The 21,979-nt window shown below is 44.2% G+C and overlaps 2 protein-coding genes and 1 long non-coding RNA gene across 7 annotated transcripts in view; 2 read left to right on the plus strand and 1 right to left on the minus strand.

Annotated features, from left to right (window-relative positions):
* CCDC82 (coiled-coil domain containing 82) overlaps nt 1–4,634 on the plus strand; it is an 807,218-nt gene extending 802,584 nt beyond the window's left edge. For all 5 annotated transcript variants that reach the window (XM_059708085.1, XM_059708088.1, XM_059708084.1 and 2 more), the window contains exon 8: nt 3,674–4,634. In XM_059708085.1, the coding sequence (XP_059564068.1) occupies nt 3,674–3,742 (69 nt within the window). In that variant the 3' untranslated portion in view covers nt 3,743–4,634. The remainder of the gene's footprint in view (nt 1–3,673) is intronic.
* LOC132240643 (uncharacterized) overlaps nt 1–21,979 on the minus strand; it is a 139,866-nt gene that overhangs the window by 37,631 nt on the left and 80,256 nt on the right. The window lies entirely within an intron of this gene.
* The window catches only part of MAML2 (mastermind like transcriptional coactivator 2), a 357,003-nt gene continuing 342,744 nt past the window's right edge, over nt 7,721–21,979 (plus strand). Inside the window, exon 1 of the mRNA XM_059708082.1 lies at nt 7,721–9,579. Coding sequence (XP_059564065.1) covers nt 9,073–9,579 — 507 coding nt within the window. The 5' untranslated portion in view covers nt 7,721–9,072. The remainder of the gene's footprint in view (nt 9,580–21,979) is intronic.

The raw sequence follows: 21,979 nt of genomic DNA on the forward strand, positions 1-21,979 counted from the left end.
GCCCTTCAGTGGAGTTGAAAGATCTATTGGGACAGCACATTTTTAAAGAATTGTCTACTAGGCATCGAAAAAAATCACTGTACCTGTATCATATATATTATATAATTATATAATTATATATTTGGGAAGAACAATAAAATTTTTGCAGAAAAAAACTAAAACTATTTTAAAATTAAATACCTTGGAGAAAGCTTATCAGGGTTTGTAACAACAGAAGGGACCTGGAATAAGAAAAAGTATTCTTAGAAAAAGAAAGCTAAGTGTCATATTCTGCTTAAAGAATAATACTCAGTGTTGGGCATGGATGGAATTTCAAAATCATACACATTTAGAACAATGTGCACTTTTTTTCACATAAAATATCAAAGAAGCTCATTTTATTTTTGAGATTCCCTCCAACTTTAAAAATATTTGTCCATAGACTATCTCCAAAGATTTCTCCTGGAAACTAAAGAAGTTCATAGCCAACATAAACCCATGTGCAGCTTTTTGTGCTGTGCTTAAGTCCAAATTAACACGGTGCTCTGACATTCTCAGCGTCACTCTGCCCGCTCCTCAGTGTCTGTGTGTGTTTAGCGTGATGATGCCTCCTCCTCAGGCCACAGTTCCAGCGCCAGGGCTCAGTGCTCCTGGAATGGTTATATATTTGTGGCTCTTTATGCTCCTGCCTCCCAATTATGTCAACCCCCTTTACCTTACACAAACTGTTTGTCCCTGTCACCCCTCCCCCTTTGCTCTTTCATCATCTCAGGATATCTCAGCATTTCTTCCTCAAAACCTGCCACCTAGACGGGCTTTATTCTTCTTGTTTTTCCTTCTAACAGTTGAACTAGGAAGATCTACTTTTAAACTAATTACATTAAAGATTAGGAGCAACTTGAGTGTAAAAAAATGATTAAGTTGCCCAGCTGGTGTGGCTCAGTGGTTGAGCTTTGATCTATAAACCAGAAGGTCATGGTTTGATTCTCAATCAGGGCACATGCCTGGTTGCTGGCTTGATACCCAGTGTGGTGCATGCAGGAGGCAGCCGATCAATGATTCTCTCTCATCATTGATGTTTCTCTCTCTCTCTCTCTCTCTCTCTCTCTCTCTCTCTCTCTCTTTCTCTCTCTCCCTCTCCCTCTCCCCTTCCCTCCCTTTCCTTTATGAAATCAATAAAAGTATATTTTAAAAAGAGAAAAAATGATAAAATTATAATAAAACCAAAATATGTAATAAATATAATAGAAATATATGTCTCATTCTAAATTTGAGTGGAAGAACATACTATCATATGCCATTGGCAAAATTCTAACACATTTTTTGGGTTAAGATGAAAGTGCATATGATGATGGGGTTTCCAGGGAAGTTGAATATAGTTGGGGTGGGGTGGTGACCACCTGAACACCAGAAAGTGAAGATAATATGTCAATACAAGTATCAAGTTTCCATTTTACAGATGTATTTTAAGTAAATTTCAAACGTATTGCATAAATATCGTTACATAAATAAGAATTTTAAATTATGATTGGGTATCCTGCCCCTTCCCAAAACTCTTCTCACTTGTTCTCTTTCTTTATCCCTTTTTCACTTGAAAAGATTTTTTTGTCTTCTACTCCTTAAACTGATGCTTCTCAAAACATGGTCCTAAACTACCTGTCAGAATCACCTAGAAGTTGGTGAAAAATCCGTGGTCCCTTGCTTCACTGCAGACCTATTAAATGTGAATCCTCTGGGGACGTTAAAACCCAGTGGTTAACAAATTAGGTGAATCTTAGCAAATTAAAAATTGAGGGCCCCTGCTTAAAAGTCAATGCTGCACTAGGTTCCCCCATTTCTTTTTTTGGTCAAACTGCTACTTCTTAGATGACACCAAACTTCCTTTTATGTTCTGAACTCTTTCTCATGCTTCTATTCCCATAATTCCATTAGTTTTCATCAGTAGGTCCATCTGGCACTGTAAGGGCTTGACATAATAAGACCAAAACTCCAAATTTTTAACAAAATATGATAGCAAAGAGAATGAATGGCCAGGCAATGCTGCCTTCTCTCTGAGTTTCACTTTCCCTTTTTTTTCTTTTTTTCACACTGAAGCTGCACCCTGCCCCTGCCCCCCCACCCCACCCCATAAATCTCAGAAATAGCATACTATAATGGTTAAAAGCATGGATTTAAATATTTTCTAGCAGTAGAATTTGGGAGAAAATTTCTTCCCTTCTGTAAGCCTAAATTTTCTCTTCAGTAAAATAGGAACTAAATAATAATAATTAGAGTTTTGATTATGGAGATTAAATAAATAACACATGGTAAGCATTTAGTATAGGACCTAGGAATTAGTAAGTGGTCAATGAATGTTAGCTAGTATTGGTAATAAAAGCAAGGAGAGGTTTTCCTTCCTTAGTATAGCTCAGATAGACTATAACTTTCTAAAATTTAATAAATAAGAAAAAATATAACGATAATATGAAAAGCATAAAACCAGTCAAATATTTAAAGTATAGGCTTCTAATCCTAGAGAACTTTACTTATATCTAATAGAACCTGTCTGGGTACGAGGTGAAGAGAATCCCTACGTAGTCCGTAGGTTATTTCTGCTGTTCTTCTTTTCAAGTCAGAGATCTTTATGGGTAGGGGGAAGGTTCCATGCCCCTGTCTGGAACCTTCCATTTACTACAAAAGTCAGGGTCATCACCTCACTGTGAGAAGAATCAAAGTTCATAAGTAGAGTTAAGAAACCATTAGTCAGTTCATCTCCCTCCTGAGGTAAGCACTGGGAACTCTATCACCTTGAAATCTCCAAATCATCCTGACTCCAATCTCTCTCATTCGAACCTTACCTTTACTCTCCTTCTTCATTGCTGTCACTCAGATTTGGGCCCTTATTACTTAAATTGTTGCAGTAGACTACTTGCCAAACTCTTCTAGAATGGATGTTTTACCTTAAAAAAAATATACCTTGGACCATGTCAATCTTCTGCCTTAACACCTTTAATAACTTTCCATGGCCTGTCCTACTAGTGCTGAACTCCTTAACCTAGCGTTTCATACTTTTATTTCCTGACCTCAGCCTCTTTGGCTCAGTCTTCTCTCTCTCGATTCCTCTGAAAAAACCTGATCATAGTAAAAACCCATACTTTGCCTTGGCACTGTTGTCTCCTACTGAACTCTCCCCACCAAAGCCCTGCTACCAAATGGTTTTTCCCAGGACAGCTTCGATGCCATTCTTTCTGGTCACCTCAACTACCCATGCTCCCTCTTCTGAAGCCTCAGAACAGTGTCTGTCTGCTTCATGGCATTTGTTATTGGTTGTCACTGGTCTATTGCTACTGAACTCTGTTCTCATTAGGGGTAGGAATAGCAATTTTTTTGTACCTAGATAGTCATTAGCAGAGGATTTGATATATGTTATGCATTCAACAAATTTTTGAATAAATTATTGAAGTTATTACACTTCTACAATAAATATATTAAAAGTACATAGTTTGCAAGAAAGTTACGAAATTAATAATAATGCTTTATGTGAGTTAGAAATTTAAAATTTAAATTTTTGTTCCTTTTTATATTAAAATACTTTTATTCATGATTACCATGAAATGAAATTGTTCCTGTTCCTGTTCCTGTTTGTAGATTGAAAAGGCCTAGCTTACCTCCATTCCTTTAAGTAAAATAACTAGTTTTTTTATTGTATACACAGAAATATGGTCTACTTCAAAGATATCTCAATGATGCGGATTACTTTCAAGATGAGAAGTTTGCAATGTAACACCTTTTCTTCAGAGAAGATTTTATGAATTCCTATAGATGTGAAGATCATGAATATTGTTTCTCTGTATCATGTGACGTATTTATATATTTTCTGTATATCTTCATGGCAAAGTATCTTGTTTAAAACATGTTCATCTTAATTTCCATGAAGTGGTACTCTACAGTCTAATAAACTTGTATCTGCTATACATAGAAAACATAAGCCTAATCACTTTTAAATGTATTTTGAAGTTAATAACAATATCTTTATAACAGATGATTATCAATCAAGTGAATAAATGTTCATGTCCTGTCAATTCAATAGAAAAATACTGTATTTTTAAAATGTACTTAGACCAACATCAACATGTATGTATTGCTAACTAATATCGACATGTATATATTGCTGATGAACATTAACATGTATGTATTGCTGAATCCCTGCCCAGATGTGTTTTTTATCCTCTTTTCACTACTGTATTTTTTACTGCTATCATGTAAATCATTTGGCCATGGAATAGACCTCAGTGTTTCGTTCACTTCAATGCCCTTGCCTCAGAATCAGACTATAGTAATTTTTTCTTTTTCTAAAGTTTCCCTTAGAAATAAATTTCAGGCCTCCAGAGTTTTAATCCTCATATTCAGGAATCATTTCATAATATGTATTTTTCATGCTTCGCAATGTTTTCCTTTTTTCTGTTCAAATTTTATCTGTGTTAATGATTAAGATGCATTTTATTGCTTTTTAACAATAATTTTATAATATAACTATTTCTTTTAGGATCAGAAGATCTCAGAGAGATAGATTCAGCCAAATATATTTTAAAAGTATACTTTGGCCTCTGCATTGCTTTGCACATCTAAATTTATCCATAATTTAATAAAAGTAAAATGGTTTCAGAGTAAACAAATGGACTGTTTCTTTAATTCCTAAAAGTGATGTTCCAGCAAGTTCTATTTTACTGTAATTTTAGATACTTGTTTCTTCAAATGTTGGTTGAACCTAGCTTCATTATGTGGTTCATTTCATGGACTTCAGTGTAGCTGCATACATAAAATGCTACATGTTATTTAGTCCTTTCATCAAGATTACTTAATATTTTCTGCAATTTTTTGAAATTATTCCTATTATTGTAAACAAAACAGGTAGGTAGCAAAAGCTCACAAAGTGGTGAAAATACCGAAGCTGATGTCTCATGTGAGGAGTCCAGACCTTATTGCTGATGTGTGAGGTCATTGCAAATGAGCAAGCTTCTCCGGTAGGTGTTTGGAGAGAGAATACAAGAGCCTTTTAGTGCATGATACAGCCAACATGACAAAGACGACAGGCTGTTAGGAAATAAGAATTAGTATAGATTAGGGAGCCAAAAGCAAGAATCTATAGAAAACCAGAAATGTTGAAAAATAGAATTAACTTTTATAGGTAGGTATTATGACATACTATATTATTTTTATCATCATCATTGATATCATTCTTCAATATAACACTAAAAAGAAATAGTTTGTAAACTTAAAAATTTCACATGCCTGTGAACTTTTCAGATTTGGGCATTTATTATTGTAGTGTTAGATGCTTTTGTGTTAGGTAGCTATGGATAGTGGAGATGATGAGAAAGACAGAATGGACAAAAGGGAAGTAATGCTTGAAAGAATGTATAAGGTTATTCAGACGCTTTAGAGTTATAAGCGGGGAAAGCACCGTAAAAAGGGAAAAAAACATAATTATTGATTTTATGGGGAGTTGGACGTAATTGACCAATTTTGTCTGCTCTCATATTTTAGATGAGTAGTTCTATTCACTACTCATTTCTTGGCGGCATTATAGGACTTGCTTAGACTCCAGCATGTTGATTGAGGTGTAATTGCGGCCCTTGAGCTATTTTGGGGATAGTCTGGCTTCCCTGTAACTCTTTTCACACTTGGTACTGAAGCAGTAAGCCCAGTGGTTAAGAAAGCATAAGTTGAAATCAGTCTTGAGTTCAAGTCCTAGTCTGTTTTTCCCAGTTACATGTGCTGGAACAAGTAGTTTAATTCCAATGAGCCTCGTTTATAAATGGGATTAATAATACCTATCTTTCTGGATTGTTTGTGTATTAAGGGAGATATATGCTAAGCCCTGTGCCTGAAACAGTGATTGTAAATAAATAGTAACAGATGTGGATGATAATGATGTCAGCTTGAAATTAAGTGGTTGTAAAGGACAAATGTGTGAGAAAGACACCCTACAGAATGTCCTACACCAGTGGTCGGCAAACTGCGGCCCCTTGAATGTGGCTCTTCCACAAAATACCACGTGCAGGCGCGCATGTACAGTGTGATTGAAACTTCATGGCCACACTCAAGGGGCCAAAGAGCCGCATGTGGCTCGCGAGCCGCAGTTTGCCGACCGCTGTCCTACTCCACTGAGTAGAGAGTGAAAATGTGTTAAACTCTTGCTTGAGAAGTTTTTAAGATGTCCCTGTGTAGCGTGGAAATCAAAGTTGACATCATTTAGGAATAGTGGACTTGACCAAGGATTTGTGTTATTAATCAAAACCCATGCTACTGCATGCTAGAGTGAAGAGTGTTAAATTTAAATATTACATGTTTTCTCATTTATCAAGGATAGTTGTTGAATACAAAGTATCCATAGTACCAGAAGAGAGACTGTCTAATGAATACAACTTTTAAAAAATCAAATATAAAATGATCAAAACTCCTTCACTTTTTATCGAGACCTCCTGAGAGAGTTCTCCATTCAAATTTGCATATCAACCAAGATAGAGTTCTGACTTTCTCCACAGAGCAGTGAGGAACTTAGCCTGTGAAGGACAGAGAGAAATATGTTCCAGGGAAAAGTATAAAAGTTATATTCCATCAGAGTGTACTTGTCCTCAATACCAAACATTCCCAGATTTGTGGAAATAAAATGGACTAAAGTAGGTCAGCTTATCTGGAACTAACTTGTGAATAAATTGCCTTTAAATGTCGGCATTGATCTTACCCACTCATTTCTATGCACGTCTCAGTCTGAAGCAGGACCATGTTACTGTGATACCAGAGTTGGTGCAAATAAAGCACCATTGCTTGAGGCTTCAAATCCAATGACTTCCAATGACACAGAGTAATTATGGCCCCCACCATGCCAATATTGTGTTCACTTTAACTTGTCCTCCATAGCTAGTAACGACGAGCAGAATTCAATGTATAGTTTGGGATCTTAAAGGTCGGATCACCTGAAGATGAGGGGACATTAGCCTGTGTGAGAGACCTGTTTGGCTTGTGTGCTTTAACTTCTGGAAACTCACCTGCTACAACACATTGATTTCCCTCCTGACATATGTAAACCAGATAGCCATGCATTGGTGTCATTGGCACGCTTGTAGTTTCAAGGAAAATCTTCCTTTTTTCTTTTCCGGAACGAGTATTGGTAATTTCATCCTCAAATATTTTGTTGGTCTACTGGTTTGCTTGTGATCACACGGGCCCAGAGGCACACAGGAAGGTAGACAAGACACCTGCCTGCGTGTAGGAGCTGTGGGTGTGATTTCCTCTCCTCTCCACCCCGCTCTCCCCACCCACCCCCAACCCCCGCACGCACGCACACGGTGCTCACCCCGCTCTCGCTGGGTGCTCAGGGGTGTCATTGACAACATATTGAAAAATGAAAATGATATTCTCAGGGGGGGCATAAGGTAGGTCCGAGAGGGAAAATACATCCCCTGGCCGGGGATTTCTTAAACATTTACAGCTGATGAAGTAGTTGTGCAGAGGTTAGGGAATTTCCCGGGCCTTACCCCTCTGCCCAGGCTGAGGCTGGGGCTGAGGCAGGCTGAGCTGAGCTGAGCTGAGCTGAGCGCGGAGACACGCAGGCCTGGGATTTACCTCTTCAGCCACTGGGAGGCCCTCTGCGCCCCCTTTCCCTGGAGCCCGGCGGCAATTACTCGTGCAGTGGCACCAGCCTTCCACCAGGGAGCCCCGGATTCGCTCTCCCGCCCGCCCCTCCGCCCCTCTCCGTCCCCCCATCTGCAGCTTGCTGGCGCTCTCTCTCTCTCTCCCTCTCTGTCTCACTCTCTTTCTCTCCCTCTGCTATCGGAGCACAATGAAAGCCTGTGTATCGCCGTGACTCCGGGCAGCGGAGCCAGTGTCAGCCAAGCGGCCAACAACAGACGGGAAAGAGAAAGGAAAATACAAGCTACTTTTTTTTCCCCTTCTTCCACCGATAAAGCGGAGCAATACCCGAGAGAGAAGAAGCACATTGCTTACTGCGAGTCCAGACCCTCAGATCCGCTGGCCGGGATGGAATGTACAAAAGTGGGCAGCCAAGTGGCCGGACCCGACTCGGTGCAATTTGCTGGAAGTTTGTAAGTTGGACCCTCGTTTGTAAATTACTCTCTCAAGAGTTTGTCTGTCCGGATCCTGTGTTAGAATAGAGCCGGGGGCGAGGAACAGAAGCGTACGCGGGGCGAGGGGGGAGAATGTGTTGAAGGATCTCAGTGGCCGGGACTTCAGCCCGCTCGCTCTCTCTCCGGTGAGGCTAGGAAACCTAGAGGCATGCGGGCTGCGCCGGGGACCGGATCCGCCGGACAGAACGGCATGGTCTGAAAGTCCAGGGACTGACACTGCGAACCACTGAGAAGCCGGCTCCCGCTTTTGGGAGAAGACACCCCACTGTCCCCCAAAGAGGAGAACGCACCGGGGCAAGGGGAACGGAGGAGGAATGCAAAGCCAAAAGACAGAAGTCTCTCTCGATGTTTGTGCGGTTTGAACATTGACTTCAGAAACCTCCTGAAACAGCACTTTTTTCTTTTTTTTTAACCGGAGGAAAAGTGAAGGCTGCGGGTTGCCCAGATGGTGGTCGAATTGCGTTTCTCTGCAGAAACATCCCCTTAACGAATTTGCGGAAACAACTAGGTGAGGGGCAGCCGGCTCTGGATTCAGACCCCTCCGGGTCCCCTCCGCTGCCTCTTCCTGCCTCTGGCCGGGCAATCCCTGAGTTCTTGCTCTAAAGCCCCTGGTGGTGCGGTGACCAAGTACTTAGGGGCTCTTGTCCGCTTGGTGCGGGGGGACCCCACCGACGCCGTCCAACTTGTGCAGAGCTGTCCAATGCCATCAGAGTAAGTGGATCGGGGTTCCTCTCCCACTCATCCTCCGCCACCACCGGCTTCTATTCCTGCTCCTCGTCCTCTTTTTACCAACGCCCCTCCCCCACCCCTTCTCTACTGCTCCCCCCAAAACCTCGGAAGACCTCTATTCATGTGGCCCTGAGCACTGAGCCCACATTGTCAAGAACAGACTTGCCTGCCCTAGCCAGCGGCCGCCTCCTTCCACCCCACCATCCCAGAGGCAGCAATCATTGTGTCCACGAAGATGGGGGACACAGCGCCCCCGCAGGCCCCCACAGGAGGGCTAGGGGCGGCCCCCGGGGCGGGCCTCCTGGGAGGGGGCTCCGTCACCCCAAGAGTGCACAGTGCCATCGTGGAGCGCCTGCGGGCTCGCATCGCCGTCTGCCGCCAGCACCACCTGAGCTGCGAAGGCCGCTATGAACGAGGCCGAGCTGAGAGCTCAGACCGGGAGCGGGAGAGCACCTTGCAGCTCCTGAGCCTCGTCCAGCATGGCCAGGGCGCCAGGAAGACGGGCAAGCACGCCAAGGCCACCGCAGCTGCTGCCACCCCTGCAGCCCCGCCGCCGCCCCCCGCCGCCCCTCCTGCAGCCGCCCAAGCACCAGGGGCCCCGCCGCCCCCGCCGGACTATCACCATCACCACCAGCAGCACCTGCTCGGCAGCGGCAATAATGGTGGCGGCGGTGGGATCGAGGGCGAGCAGCAACCCCCAGCGTCCACCCCCGGGGACCAGCGGAACTCGGCCCTGATTGCGGTAAGGCACCTGGTTTTCTCATGATTCTGGCTGTGGTCGTGTGGCCTAGTGGGAGGGGAGAGCTCGCCGTGGCCTGATGCGGAGTGGTCGGCGGTGAGAAGGGCCCAGGTGTCACCTGACTGCCCCCAAGGCCATGGGTGTGCTAGTGTGTGGTTTATACTCTTACTCAGCAGGTTCTGCGGGTGCGCACGCACGGGTTTGCCTCCACGTGGAGGGTGTTCCTTACGTGGTGAGAAGCCCGAGTGTTCAGAGGCTCCCGGAGGCCACAGCTTGTACAGGAGGTGGCTACAGCCTGGCAAGATCTGAGCCGTGAGGAAGGCCAGGTCCGGGGAAGACCAGCTTCGGCTGGTCAGCTCTGATTAGGCCCAACAAGCCAGTCTTCAGCCTGAAAACATGGGTCAGTTGAACGGACCCTTCCCCCTGCTGCCTCTGAGGTGGCCCCTTCCAGAGAACCCAAGTGGAGATGGGCAACACAGAGGCGCCTGAGGGTCCCCTCGGTACAAAACAGAATGTGGAGGGGACTATCCCAGACCAGCCAGGGAATCGTTTTCGGAGACCTACTCCCTGATTCTCTATAGCCTCCCCCAGCCCTCTCTCCAAGCTGCTTTTCATAGACACCACCCTCGGCCAGTGACAAATGACCGCGTTCATTAAAGTGGGCAGGCACCGAGGGGCTGTGGACAAGCTGTCATCCTGGGAAGTGGCTTGTCTTCAGCCACTTCTGGCGACAGGGCATCGAACCTGAAAGTTCTGATCAGGTTCCTGACTGGAAGTTCTTCCCCTGGGGGCACAGATCCACCCCGTCCCAGAGGGAGGATCCCTTGACTCATTGGTTTCTGGACGCCAGTCCTGGTCAGGTGACTGCTTGCCATGTGCAAGCTTCCCCCAAGCTGGCTGGGCCACCGGCCTCTGGGGAGAAGGTGGAGCCCTGCCCCATAGCCCTGCAGCTCTGCAGCCCCACCAGCTCCCTCCATCTCTGAGCTCTGTGCGGCTCCTGCGTCCTGGGTCTGCTCACTGCACAGCTCCAGTTTGCCCAAGTCGGCCCTAATGAAAGTCAGCAACAGGAAATAGCCAGGCCAGCCGAAAAGTACTCAAAGAGCCCAAAGGAAGGAGGGCGCTGCGTCGAACTTCTCCAACAGAGTTTGAAAAGGGGCTCTAGGCAGGGGACACCCTACAGATGGGCCCATAGCATGCTTCTCTGTGGCTCCCCTTATCCCTGTAGGGATGGTTTCCGGAAACTCGGGGGCCTAGGAGGGTGCTCTCCCCCGGCCACAGGCACACTTTTTGCTTGGGATGCCTAGAACTGCAACTCCCTGGCGCCGACTCCAGATGAAAAATAACTGCTAGCAGTTAAACTGCCCAGTGTTCGCTGCTTTATCCTTGAGCAAAATTGGTTTGTGGGGTTCTGTTAGAGCTTCAAAAACTAGTGTCCTCTCCTTGCCACCTGCTCTGTCCCCACCTCTCCCTGGAATTCCCTCTGAGAGCTAGGGGCGTTTGCTTTGTGGAGGAGAGATGCTGGGGGGGGGGGGGGGGGTGTGGAGAAAGTCACTCCAATGGCGAGAAGAATGAGGTTTGTATGCATGTGTGTGTCACCAGCATCTGCAGCCAAAAGTATCTAAATGCCTCGATTGTCCCCAGTAAATTTATAATCTGTCTGCAAGTCTCCCAATAATACGGCTTTGTGTGCTTCCCGGTCTCCTGGTAAGTGTTTCTGGGGATGATACAGGGACCGGGGCGCCCAGCCCTGCTCAGTGGAGAAGACTGACCTCTGTTCTGGGTGCCAAGCCTGGATGTGTCCCTCGCATCCCAGCCTCGGCAAGGAAGGCGGCGCGCCTGCTCATGGCCTTGTTCTTCTGGCTTTTGCTTTTCTCCCACTTGGAAGTAAGATGAGGCTGCCTTTCTTTTTTTCTTTTTTTTTCACTTGGGGGTTTTGGGATGCGAAATGAAACCAACTTCAGCAGTGATTGTAACTTTACGATTAGCAATAGCCACGACGGGAGGAAGTGAGAGCACAGTGTCTGGCCTTTCCCAACTGAAGGCTTTAGTGCTGCAGAAGGCAGGGGTGGCCGCTGTCCCACTCCTGGTCTTAGCGGGAACCCATCCGTGTGCGCGCTCCTAACCACCAGCCAGTGATGATGAGAGGGGCCGTGTGAGTTAGGGGTCAAAAAAGCAGTTCATTTCTAATAGTTGTTTTTCATTGAAAATGTGTGGCATTGCAAAGGGTAATACTCACCCCACCCACCACCCCCCACCCTTGGTTATTGGAAATTCCCTTCTCCATTTTAGCTTCTAAATTTGGTGCTTTGTTGCTCAGCATGGCACTCAGCGATGGTGATGCAAGTACTGTATTAACCTGATAACATTGTGTGCGAAGGGTCTGGGCGTTTGGGAGCGATTCACCAGGCCCGTTTAGACCTGCAGGTCTCGCTTCACTCCTGCTCCTCTTATTTTCCAAAACACTATGAATTTAAAGGGGCCTTTTGTGCAGAATAAGTGTCAGAGTGTCTTCTTCATTGTATTGCGGTGGTGTCCGTAACCAGATTTATTTCTGTCTGGGTGTGTTGAATGTATCACTTTAATCATTAATTGGTATCTCATAAGTGGCCATAAACACCCTTTGGAGAAAGGCAGAGAATATTGACCAACTCCAGTCAGATAGGCACTGTGTCCTCATCTGAAAGCTCCGCATCCTGCCTACCTGCTAGCACAATGCCTTGTATATAGTCGGTAATAGCTGAATGACGGTGAAAGGGGAACTTGTGTTCCACGAGGTAGTGTTGACTTTGAGGAGTGTTATACTGCAAGAAATATACAATGTCTGAGTTATTTTAATAGCCTAAGATGCAAGAACAATGCAAGAATAACCTCCAAGCCGGTTCTAATTCTGTCCACATTGACAACCTAAATCTGCAGCCCTTACTCAGCCAGTTTCTTCATTTAGCTCAAGTACAAGTTCAGGGGAAGCCCCATGGCTGCAGGGACTGCAGGAACAGGGCCATTTAGAGGGCCCGGATTGTAGGGCTTAAAGAAGATCTGCATTTCTAACCACTGGGAGCAGGCTTTCGGCACTAAATCATTTTCTGGGGAAGTATGTTTGAATCTCTGAATGAACTGTAAAACTGAGTAATTGCTGGTCCAAGGAACAGCACAGTTTGAGCTTCCGTGGTGCATTATCAATCTTCCCCTTTTGCCTGAGACAAGCTCTTTTTCTGTTGCATACGCTGTTGCTAGGATGGAGAGATAAGTGGTTCCAAGTCATCTTTGGCTGTGGAGATTATCTTTTCTCTAATGTAGTGTGGAGGAAAGAAAGCAGATCAGACGAGGGGTCTGCATCCTCGGTTCTGTGCCTGCTTGATCACTACCAGCTGGGTGACCTAGGACAAGCCACTTAGCAGTCATCTGTAACGCAGAGAGAACAATAACACGGCCCTGGGTTGTTAAGAGAAGCCAATGAGTGTGTGTTTCCGAACAGGCTTTGGAAAAAATTAAAGCACTGCAGAAATGCAAGGCATTATTGCTAGTATTTCTAATAATAAACTACGAAACAACAGGTCATAATACCAGTTTTTCCAGGGATTCAAAGTATCCTTTCAGCTGAGTGTTTGAAATGGTGAAAATAGCTTTTATTGTAAATAGAGGGATTGGTGCTTCAAATACAGTGCTGTCAAGATAAGACGGAGATATCAGTGTGTTTAAGTGTTCCTGAAGGCCCCAGAAAGTCCTAATTCGCAGGGACTATGCTGCGAAAGTGTTTGGGGCCTCGGAATGCACGCCTCTTACAGGTCCCTGCGTGGACCTGGGCAGCTTGGGAAAGGCGTGTCTAAGGAATATTAGGAAAGTCGTTTGCACACACAGTATGGGAAAGTTAAATATTTTGTCAACAATAGTCTAAAATGTTAATTGTTAGCTTAAGAAAGTCAAACAAGTTCAATCATTGCCAGAGTTCCCTGGTTATTTTTGACTGATAATAATCAAGTTTCCAATTGGCAACTCAAAATTTCTACACTGTAAGGAGGGGGCTGAGCCCAGGAGCGGTTTATTGGCCAGATGTCGGTTTCCGTGGCTGTCGGTGTGATAAATGTCCTCCCAGGACAGTGATAGGAGTGTTTACATTATTTATGTATGCGGCCATCATTTCCTTAAGAACCGACCTATTTTTGTTCTGTTTTCCAGAACAGAGCAATAAAGGGAGAGTTCTTATCTCTCCAGGACCTTCCTACTACTTCTTTCAAGTAAATACAATTAAAAGATCTCACAAAAGCAAAAGAGTTCAAGTGGAGAGAGAAGTTGGTACAATCCTTTATCAAAAAGTGACAGACAGAAAGCTCGCTTTGACAGCGAAGCGATGTTATGTCAACCAATATGTCTTGCTTGTTTAAGCCGCTGTTTATTGAGAGAAGTCATCCGCTTTCTTTGAAACAATGTCATCGCCAGGGGGTGTCCATCCGATGTTCCTGAGTGTTAAAGTTTGGTACTGTATGGCTTCCCTAATACTGTACACCTTTTGGAAGTGCCAAGACGAGCATGGGTTTTCAAACGTTCTGAAACATAGCAATTAAATGTGACTAAACGAGTGGGCATGATTACCTGTTTTTGTTTTTAGTGATGGTGTATGTGTGTTTATCACTGCGATTTAGTCTCAAAAATCCTAGAAAGAAATTTGAAAAAAAATATCCAGTTCTGCTCTGTGTAGCAGCTAAACCATCCAAACCATCCTGAGTGGCTTCTACTACTTCCTTGGCCTTTAATCTAGTCCCTTACATATGTTCATAGGCGGGGGTCATGTTTAAGGAAAATAATTCTAAGTTTTCTTCTCCATCCTCATGCTAATTTCCCTCACATTCTAACAGGCTCTGCCGGAGAACAGAAATACAGCAAAAGACATAGTCCCTGCATACTTACAGTCTAGTAGGCTAATCATGACCATATCAATAAAGTAACAGCAATATTAGGTAGAATGGACCAAAACTGATATAGAAAGTCAGACGGAGAAAAGAATAAATATTTATTGAGCCCTAGAATGTACAAGGCACTTTTATTACATATTTTATGTAATGCCTTACCAAAAAACAAACAAAAACCCAAACAGGTGCATGAGCAACATTTGCCCCACTTTAAAATAGGTAAACTGAGGCTTAGGGATGCAGTAAATGGAGGCATTTAATGCATAAATGTTGTAGATCAGCGTGTGTTCAGATCCTTACTTCGCACCTACTAGCTATATGCGCTTGGGGAGATAACTTTATTCTTTTGGAGCAGCAGGATCGTCATCTGTAAAATAAAGCTAATATTCTTTGGCAAATCAGTCAGCATAGTGCCTGGCACACAGGTACTCTAAGCATTAGCACTGTTGATAGCCGGTAGGAGAGAGATTCAAATCCAGGCTGGGAGAGCTCTTTGGAGACTGTGGGTCACCACGAGGGCCTGTGAGGAGGGAGTGAATGTGGAATGGGGTAGCTGAGAGTGGATAACCATGAATGTTAGGTGTCTGGGGGCAGAGAAGGAAGCCTGACTCCCCTGCGGTTGGGTTTGAGTCATTCCGGGCATAAGTAGGGTGGATCTTTTTCAGGGAAGGTCAGGAGCTCTGGCAAGAGTACAGTCAGAAGCCCTGGAAAATGGGAGAGCAAGGACGACTCAGAGGAGTCAGCATCTATGAAGCAATAATAATCTTTCATATACTTGAAGACAAGTATTACATTTCCCCTCCAGCCGCCTCTTCTCATAGCACATTGCCTAAGTGTTCTGTATTACCTATCTCCAGGTCCCTTGAGCGGCTTAATGCCTTGCTATTTACACACTTCGCCCATTCACAGTGAGTTATATACAGCATGACATGGCCTTTGGCTTCCAAAGGAGATGGTTTTAAAAGCATACTAGCTAGACACAAAAGAGAAACTAAAAGAAGCAGAACCAACTCCTCCTCTCAGACTCAGGAGGCCTTCCAGGGCCAGTAAGAATCGCCCTGTGGGTTAAAGTGTGTTCCCTTGATGTGTAAACTGATCTTCCAACAAATGAGTTTGCTTGTTTACTATCTTGGAAAAGGTGATTTCATTAAAAAAAAAAAATGTGAGTAGAAATTTATGAAAGGCTGCAAGTCCAGATGGTCTTTGAGATTTCCTTACTTTCTGGCCTGCTTTTTAATGCAGATATGTTACCAATCGTTTACTTCCCCCAAAGTTTACTGGAATATTAGATTCTCCTGTCTGGTCCACAGGGCAGGGAAGGTACCACATGGAATAGATGGCAGAGGAGAAAAGCCAACAGTTCCTTTGCTCTCTGATTCAAGGCATGATGCTGGGATGCTGACCATAGCTAGTGGGCTATCTACCTACGGCTGCCAGCTTCCACCCTTTCCTACACAATCTAAGGAAGAGATGCGAAAGAACAAAAGCTGTTTCATTTCCTCTAGAAGGAAGTGAGAAGTTCACCCATGCTCCACAAGGCTGGAAGAAGGCTACAGTCAGGCCCTACCACAACCAACTGTCAAATGAATGGCTATGAAAATGGGCAAACAACAGAATGTACATGCGTTACACTCTTCATGGTTTTAGTGAAGGTTCTGACATTTCATATCAAGATTGTGGATATGAATGCTTTTGAAGTTTGGAGAAATTTTTTATTTATTCATTAAAGAATTATGTATCGTGTAGCTCTTCTATGCCATGAAAATTACTGTATCCATGATGAGTAATTTGATGTAGCCTTTTCCCTCTTAGTATTGACAGTCTAAAAAGAGAGTGGGTGGGGTTGGAATCAGAAGTGTTAAAGTTGGCTGTTTAAGGAGGCAAGGCAGCATAGCAGTGAAGAGCCTGGGGTCAGGGGTGAACACTACCACTTAATAGCTATGTCGTCGTGGTTAAGTTAGCTAACCTCTTCTGCCTCGGTTTCCTCACTTGTAAAATGGAATAATAGTAATAGAACTAACTATTTAGGGTCATTGAGTAAGTGAGGTAACTGCCTGTCACCTGGTAGAGGCTCAGTAAATTTTAGCTGTTTTTATGGATCTGACATGTGACATACTCAAGTCAGATTCGTGCTTTTCCCAGCCATGGATTCTATCTCCAGAATGTGTCAGGGGCACCCAGTAGAAGGACATGGCTTTTCTCTTTAATATTTACTTAAAATGGCTAGTGAGGGATATCATAGTATCCAGTTTCCCTAAGTAGTTTAATATGGACATGTCATCTGGGCTAGGTTTACGTGTCCCTGGAATGGGTTAAATAGTGTCCTTCTTGAGAAAAGGGTCCATTAATAGTTCTTCAAATCCTGGGATTCTAGGAGTCCTCATCCGGAATTGGGCCAAAGTGAGTGTTTATATGACTTTTCATTTCTTCGAGCATAGAGGCTGGGTTTCCATTCATTTGCCCGGCAAGTGTGGTGTGTGGGCTTTGTGGGTAAATGAGAAATTTAAACCATCTATTGAGAGTTTGGAATCATTAGAACTGAATAGCCCAAATTTACCATTTAACTGAATTATTAATTCAGACTGATGAATAATTCTTAAGTGAATCTGGTCACAGAATGACAAAGAGTTAGAAGTTCCCAGCTGTGGAGCTTTAAATTTATGCTCTTGAAAGCCAGATCCCGGCTCAAGTTGCTGAAGAATCAATTAGCTCACTGCAAAGAGCTGCAAGTGAATGGACAATGCGAGTTCGCCCTCTTCCCCAGGAGCGGGTTGGCAATGTTATGCCTCACGGTGGTTCTCAGCTTGGACTCCCACCTTTGCTCAGTGCCCCCTAAAATGTGACTTTCCGAGGGAAACATGTGGAAAATTGGCCAAGGCTTCCTTCCAAGCAAGTTTTAGTGATGATCAATCTAAACCCAAAACACAATGCTTTTATGAAGAAGAGACAGGATTAGAGTAAGAATAATCTTGTCGGGTGGGTGGTGTTTGGGCAAGGATGCATGTGCTGGTTCTGACTCTGAGCAAAGGATGCAGTCAGAATTTTGTTTGTTTGTTTATTCCCCATCGTTTAAACTTGCATCACCCCTCCCCACCCCCCCGTCCTTGGGAGGGATAATATTCTTAGAAAAGGTAACGTCAAGCTCATGTTGGGTTGGGTTTGATTTGGTTTGTATTGTTTTTACAATGTCCCAGGAGTCATTATGACAGGTTCATACATTAATACGGAATCATTAACACTGTTGTTTAAAAAGCTCTCTTTTGTCAGAAATGTGGCTGAGTTATATTTGTGGATCTTTTCCAACCCACTAAGAACTCTCACCCACATGAAGCCCCACAGACTTCATTGTACAACAGACTTATTTTCAGGTAATTGAGATGGATTTGAATTGAAAGTTAATTACATGTTTGAGGGTTTTTTTGTTTTGTTTTCAGAAAATGTACTTAAGACGAAAGTTTGCTGCAACTGCTAATAACTTACCAGGAGTCTATTGGAGACACAGTGTAATCTGGTAACCAGATTAGAATCATGGTAACCAGGGTGCAAAGAAGTGGCTGAATTGAATACAGTTTGTACCGTACTGCGTCTTTGGAATGACGATCGCCAGGCTTAAGTGTGCATTGCTCATTTCGGGGGGGTCTCTGAAGTCTGAATTATGTAAAAACAAAACCGTTCTCCGGCTGCGAAGCTGGGGTGACTACGTTTTTTGTTGTCCTTCACCTAAGTGGACTGATACTTGCTAACCCGGCTAAGGCTTGCACGTTGGATTGCCACAGTGCGTCGTGTCATCTCAGGCTGCAAAAAGTATGTGCTAGTGGCTTGTCGCATCGGCTTGTTTCACAGACGTGTGAAGAACACGTGCAAAGTACAGACGTAAGAACAGACAGGAAAGAGCAGCGGTCCTCCTGACAAGCAACGGGGTGGGGTTGGGGGGGGGGGGTTGGTTCAGCCGGGGTTGCGCCCAAGTCCTGTAGCCTTTGCACTAGGAGAGCTTCCTTTTCTCGCTTAGACACTTTGCGTGCGGATCTGTTCGCAGGCGTGGCCCCCCGGAAAGAGCTTCTGAGCTATCTTTGTGCTAAATTAAACATTAGTTTGCTCCTTGGGAACCTGATCTTCCATAGACGAGGCAACAATATCTTTCTGAGAGAGCTTCCAGCGACGCATTTCCCGCAGGAAGAGACCACTCAGGAGCCTTCCCACCTCTCCTGTCTGCTTAGCTGGGGTGAGTGTGTTGCCTGGGAGGTGTTTTGTCTAACCAGGTCCAGAAGCCCTGGATGTAATGCTGGAGGGCCTGTGCCCCCTGAGCATATAATATGTGGACATGGTCAGAGCAGCACCAGATCATGGAAGGGTGAATGCACCACCCATGGGCAGGCATGGCGTTTGCTCACTGCCTCCCAGGTTCTGCACCCACAGCAATCAAAGGGAGCTTGCTGCTAAAGAGAGGCCATCTGATTTCTACCTTTTTTCGTTTCCATCCTGCCCATCCCCCAGGGAGCTAGTTCATATTGATCTAAGAATAAGACACTGGCAGTGGATAGAGTTGCCTGAGCCCTTAGAGAGAAAACAGACCGAACTCTTTCTTGTAGATGACAAAACTAAAGCCCACTTCAAAGAAAGCGCTCCACGATCCCACTGCAGTAGAAATAGATCTAGAACTCAAGTTTTCTGACAACAGGTCATAGAAAGTAGTCCTTTAATTAAGGACTTTTTATAAACCTATGAAAAGAACAGTAAGGGCAATTTGGAATTTTTATTAAAGTTTTGCTAGGAGACAGAGCATGGAGTGGAAAGCCTATGGTAGGTTGTTTTGTAAATGATCACGACGTTGCCTTCCAATCCTTTGCAATGTTACTTTACCACCTCTCCCAGCAATAAGTGGACGCCATTTCCCCCCTTCAGTCTTAAGTGACCCCGTGATTTGTTTGAACCAAGAGTATGTGACAGAAGTGAAACTGCCCTAATTCTGAGGATGGGCTTTAGGAGGCTCTCTGGGACTTAAAATTTGTTAAGAGGGTAAACCTATGTTAAGTGTTCTGACCACAAATAATAATAACAGCAGGAGAAAACTTTGGAAGGCAATGGATATGTGTATGGTCTTGATGGTGGCAATGGTTTCACAGGTGCATACTTATCCCAAAATTTACAGACTTGTACATGTTAAATGTGTACAGCGTTTTATATGTCAGTCATACCCAAATAAAGTGATTTAAAAACAACAAAACAAGCCCTCTTGGAACACTGACACCACCATGGAAAGAAGCTGGTCCAGCTGACGGGAAGATGAGCACCCACATGCAGAGGACTAAGGTGCCCCTGCCTTGAACCAGCACCAACTGTGAACACGAGGGTGAGGCCATCTAAGACCAGCCAGCTCTCTGACACAAGGCAGCCCTCTGAGTGAGTGAGCCCGGGAGGAATCAGCTGAGGGTTAACTACCCAGCTAACCTAGAGAATCATGGGGAACATGGCATCCCTGTTTGAAGCCACAAAGTTTTGGGGTAATTTCTAACTTCGCAAGGGTTAACTGGGTCAGAACCAGAAAACCTCAGCATGGAAGATGATTCCACCTCTTTGGGTGTGTTACCCCAAGACTGGTTACTTAACACATTGCGGACCAGTAGTTTTATTGCTAGCTTAACCCAGTGGCTAGATAAGTTTCTATTGAATGCGTACAAAAAACGTTTTAGATAAATGTTAAAGACAAGCTTTAAAATGAAGTACCCATTGCATTTTGAAGTTATTTAGTACATGTTCTTACAAGCTAATATCTTGTGGAAGTATGATACTTTGCAAAACACTGCATAATATGACGCAAGAATTCTCGTGATCCATCCGCAATCTTTGAGACTCATTTTCTGCTTTTGGTGATAATAGAACTATCACAAAAGGTTGTAAGGGTTAAATGAGATAATGCAGAAAGAACCTAGCCTGCTGGAACTGAACCTACATTAGTTTCTTTGTCTCTTTTTGCTGTATTATAATTCGAGCCCCACCCCTTTTGTCATCCCACTTTCACTTCATGGCATCAGTATTCTCATAGGCGTCCCCAGGTCACTGTTTCCTCCAAATAACAATTCGCTTTTTCCCTCCTGAATGGTGGCCTGGTGCTGTCATTCCTCCTAACTACTACATTTCCAGCATTCTGGTTACGCTCCAGGGAACACATCTGCCTTCGGTAGCCTCCCCTTAAAGCAGAAAAGGGTTAACCTCATAAAGATGTCACTCCCCTTGTACTGTTATGCTGCCCTTGGGAGAGGCAAGCAGCATAGCAAATATATATGGGCAATGTAATTGCATTCGATCTTCGAGGTCACAGAAGACTTTGCTAGCTAGCACAGCAGGCAGGGGGCGGGAAGCGGGGGGGGGGGGAGTAAGCATATTCTTGATTCAAGCATAAACACTTGAATTCCAGTGTTTCTAAACTCAAATTACTCTCAATCCCTCATTTTTCTCCATCTTACACCTCACAATGAATGAATAAGCAAGAAGGAAGTGATACTCTTATTATACATACTGTCCTTATTAGTAGTGATAGGGTGAGAGAGTACTGGCCTGGGAATTCAGCGTTGAAGGTCCTAGTGCTCCCACTATACTAACTAGGAGGGCAAGTTAGTCAAGGCCTTTTACCGTCCTGGTACTTACTTTCCTTCTTGGAAAGGCAAGGGGCACTGGGTGTGTGGTTGGGATCGTCTCTGTGGCCCCTTTGGAGCTGACAAAACTTGAATAAGTTCCCTGATCTTTTTCTTTTTCTTTTCAAATTTCAGTCTCTTCTTAAATATATCTGTTAGGAAGAACCCAAAGAAGGAAGGGTGCCCAGGGTGGTAATGCTTTGTTATTTTTTGTTTGTTTGTTTTTTTAATTTTGTTTTATTGCTTAAAGTATTACAAAGAGTATTACATATGTCTCCTTTTTTTTTCCCCCCCATGACCTTCCCTCGGCCTTCCCTACCCCCCAGTGTCTTGTGTCCATTGGTTATGCTTATATGCAATGCTTTGTTTTTAAAAGCAAGTGAAGTGATCTTGGGAGCAAGCTCCGCGAAGGGAAAACCCCACAGCCACACCAATTACTTAACACTCTTCCTAGAAATAGCACACACGCCGCTCCATGTCTGACCCTGCCTGTTGGGGTTTAGGGTGCTACCCTGAGAAACACAGTTGTCGGACTAGAGTTTGATCCATCAAATTTATTTTTTTAGAGGGAACAGTGATTCCTTCCCCCCCCCCCCCCCCAGATTCTCCCAACTGCACTGGTGACATTTCCGTGGATAAAGCAATTCCCAGTAGTTACATGAACTACAAAATGTAAAACGGGAAGGAAAATATTCTTGTGGCGCTTTCCTTCCTCAGGAATTGACCAGTGTTTCCGCTCTCTGCATCAGTCTCTCCATCTGTTTGTCTCTTCTGTCTTTCTTTCACATACACATAACAATCGCAGAGTGCTGGTTAATGGACGGGATTGTACATGTGTCACCACTTCATGTTAAAAAGATGTGT

The sequence above is a fragment of the Myotis daubentonii genome, chromosome 9, assembly GCF_963259705.1.
Source record: "Myotis daubentonii chromosome 9, mMyoDau2.1, whole genome shotgun sequence".
Taxonomy (NCBI): Eukaryota; Metazoa; Chordata; class Mammalia; order Chiroptera; family Vespertilionidae; genus Myotis; species Myotis daubentonii.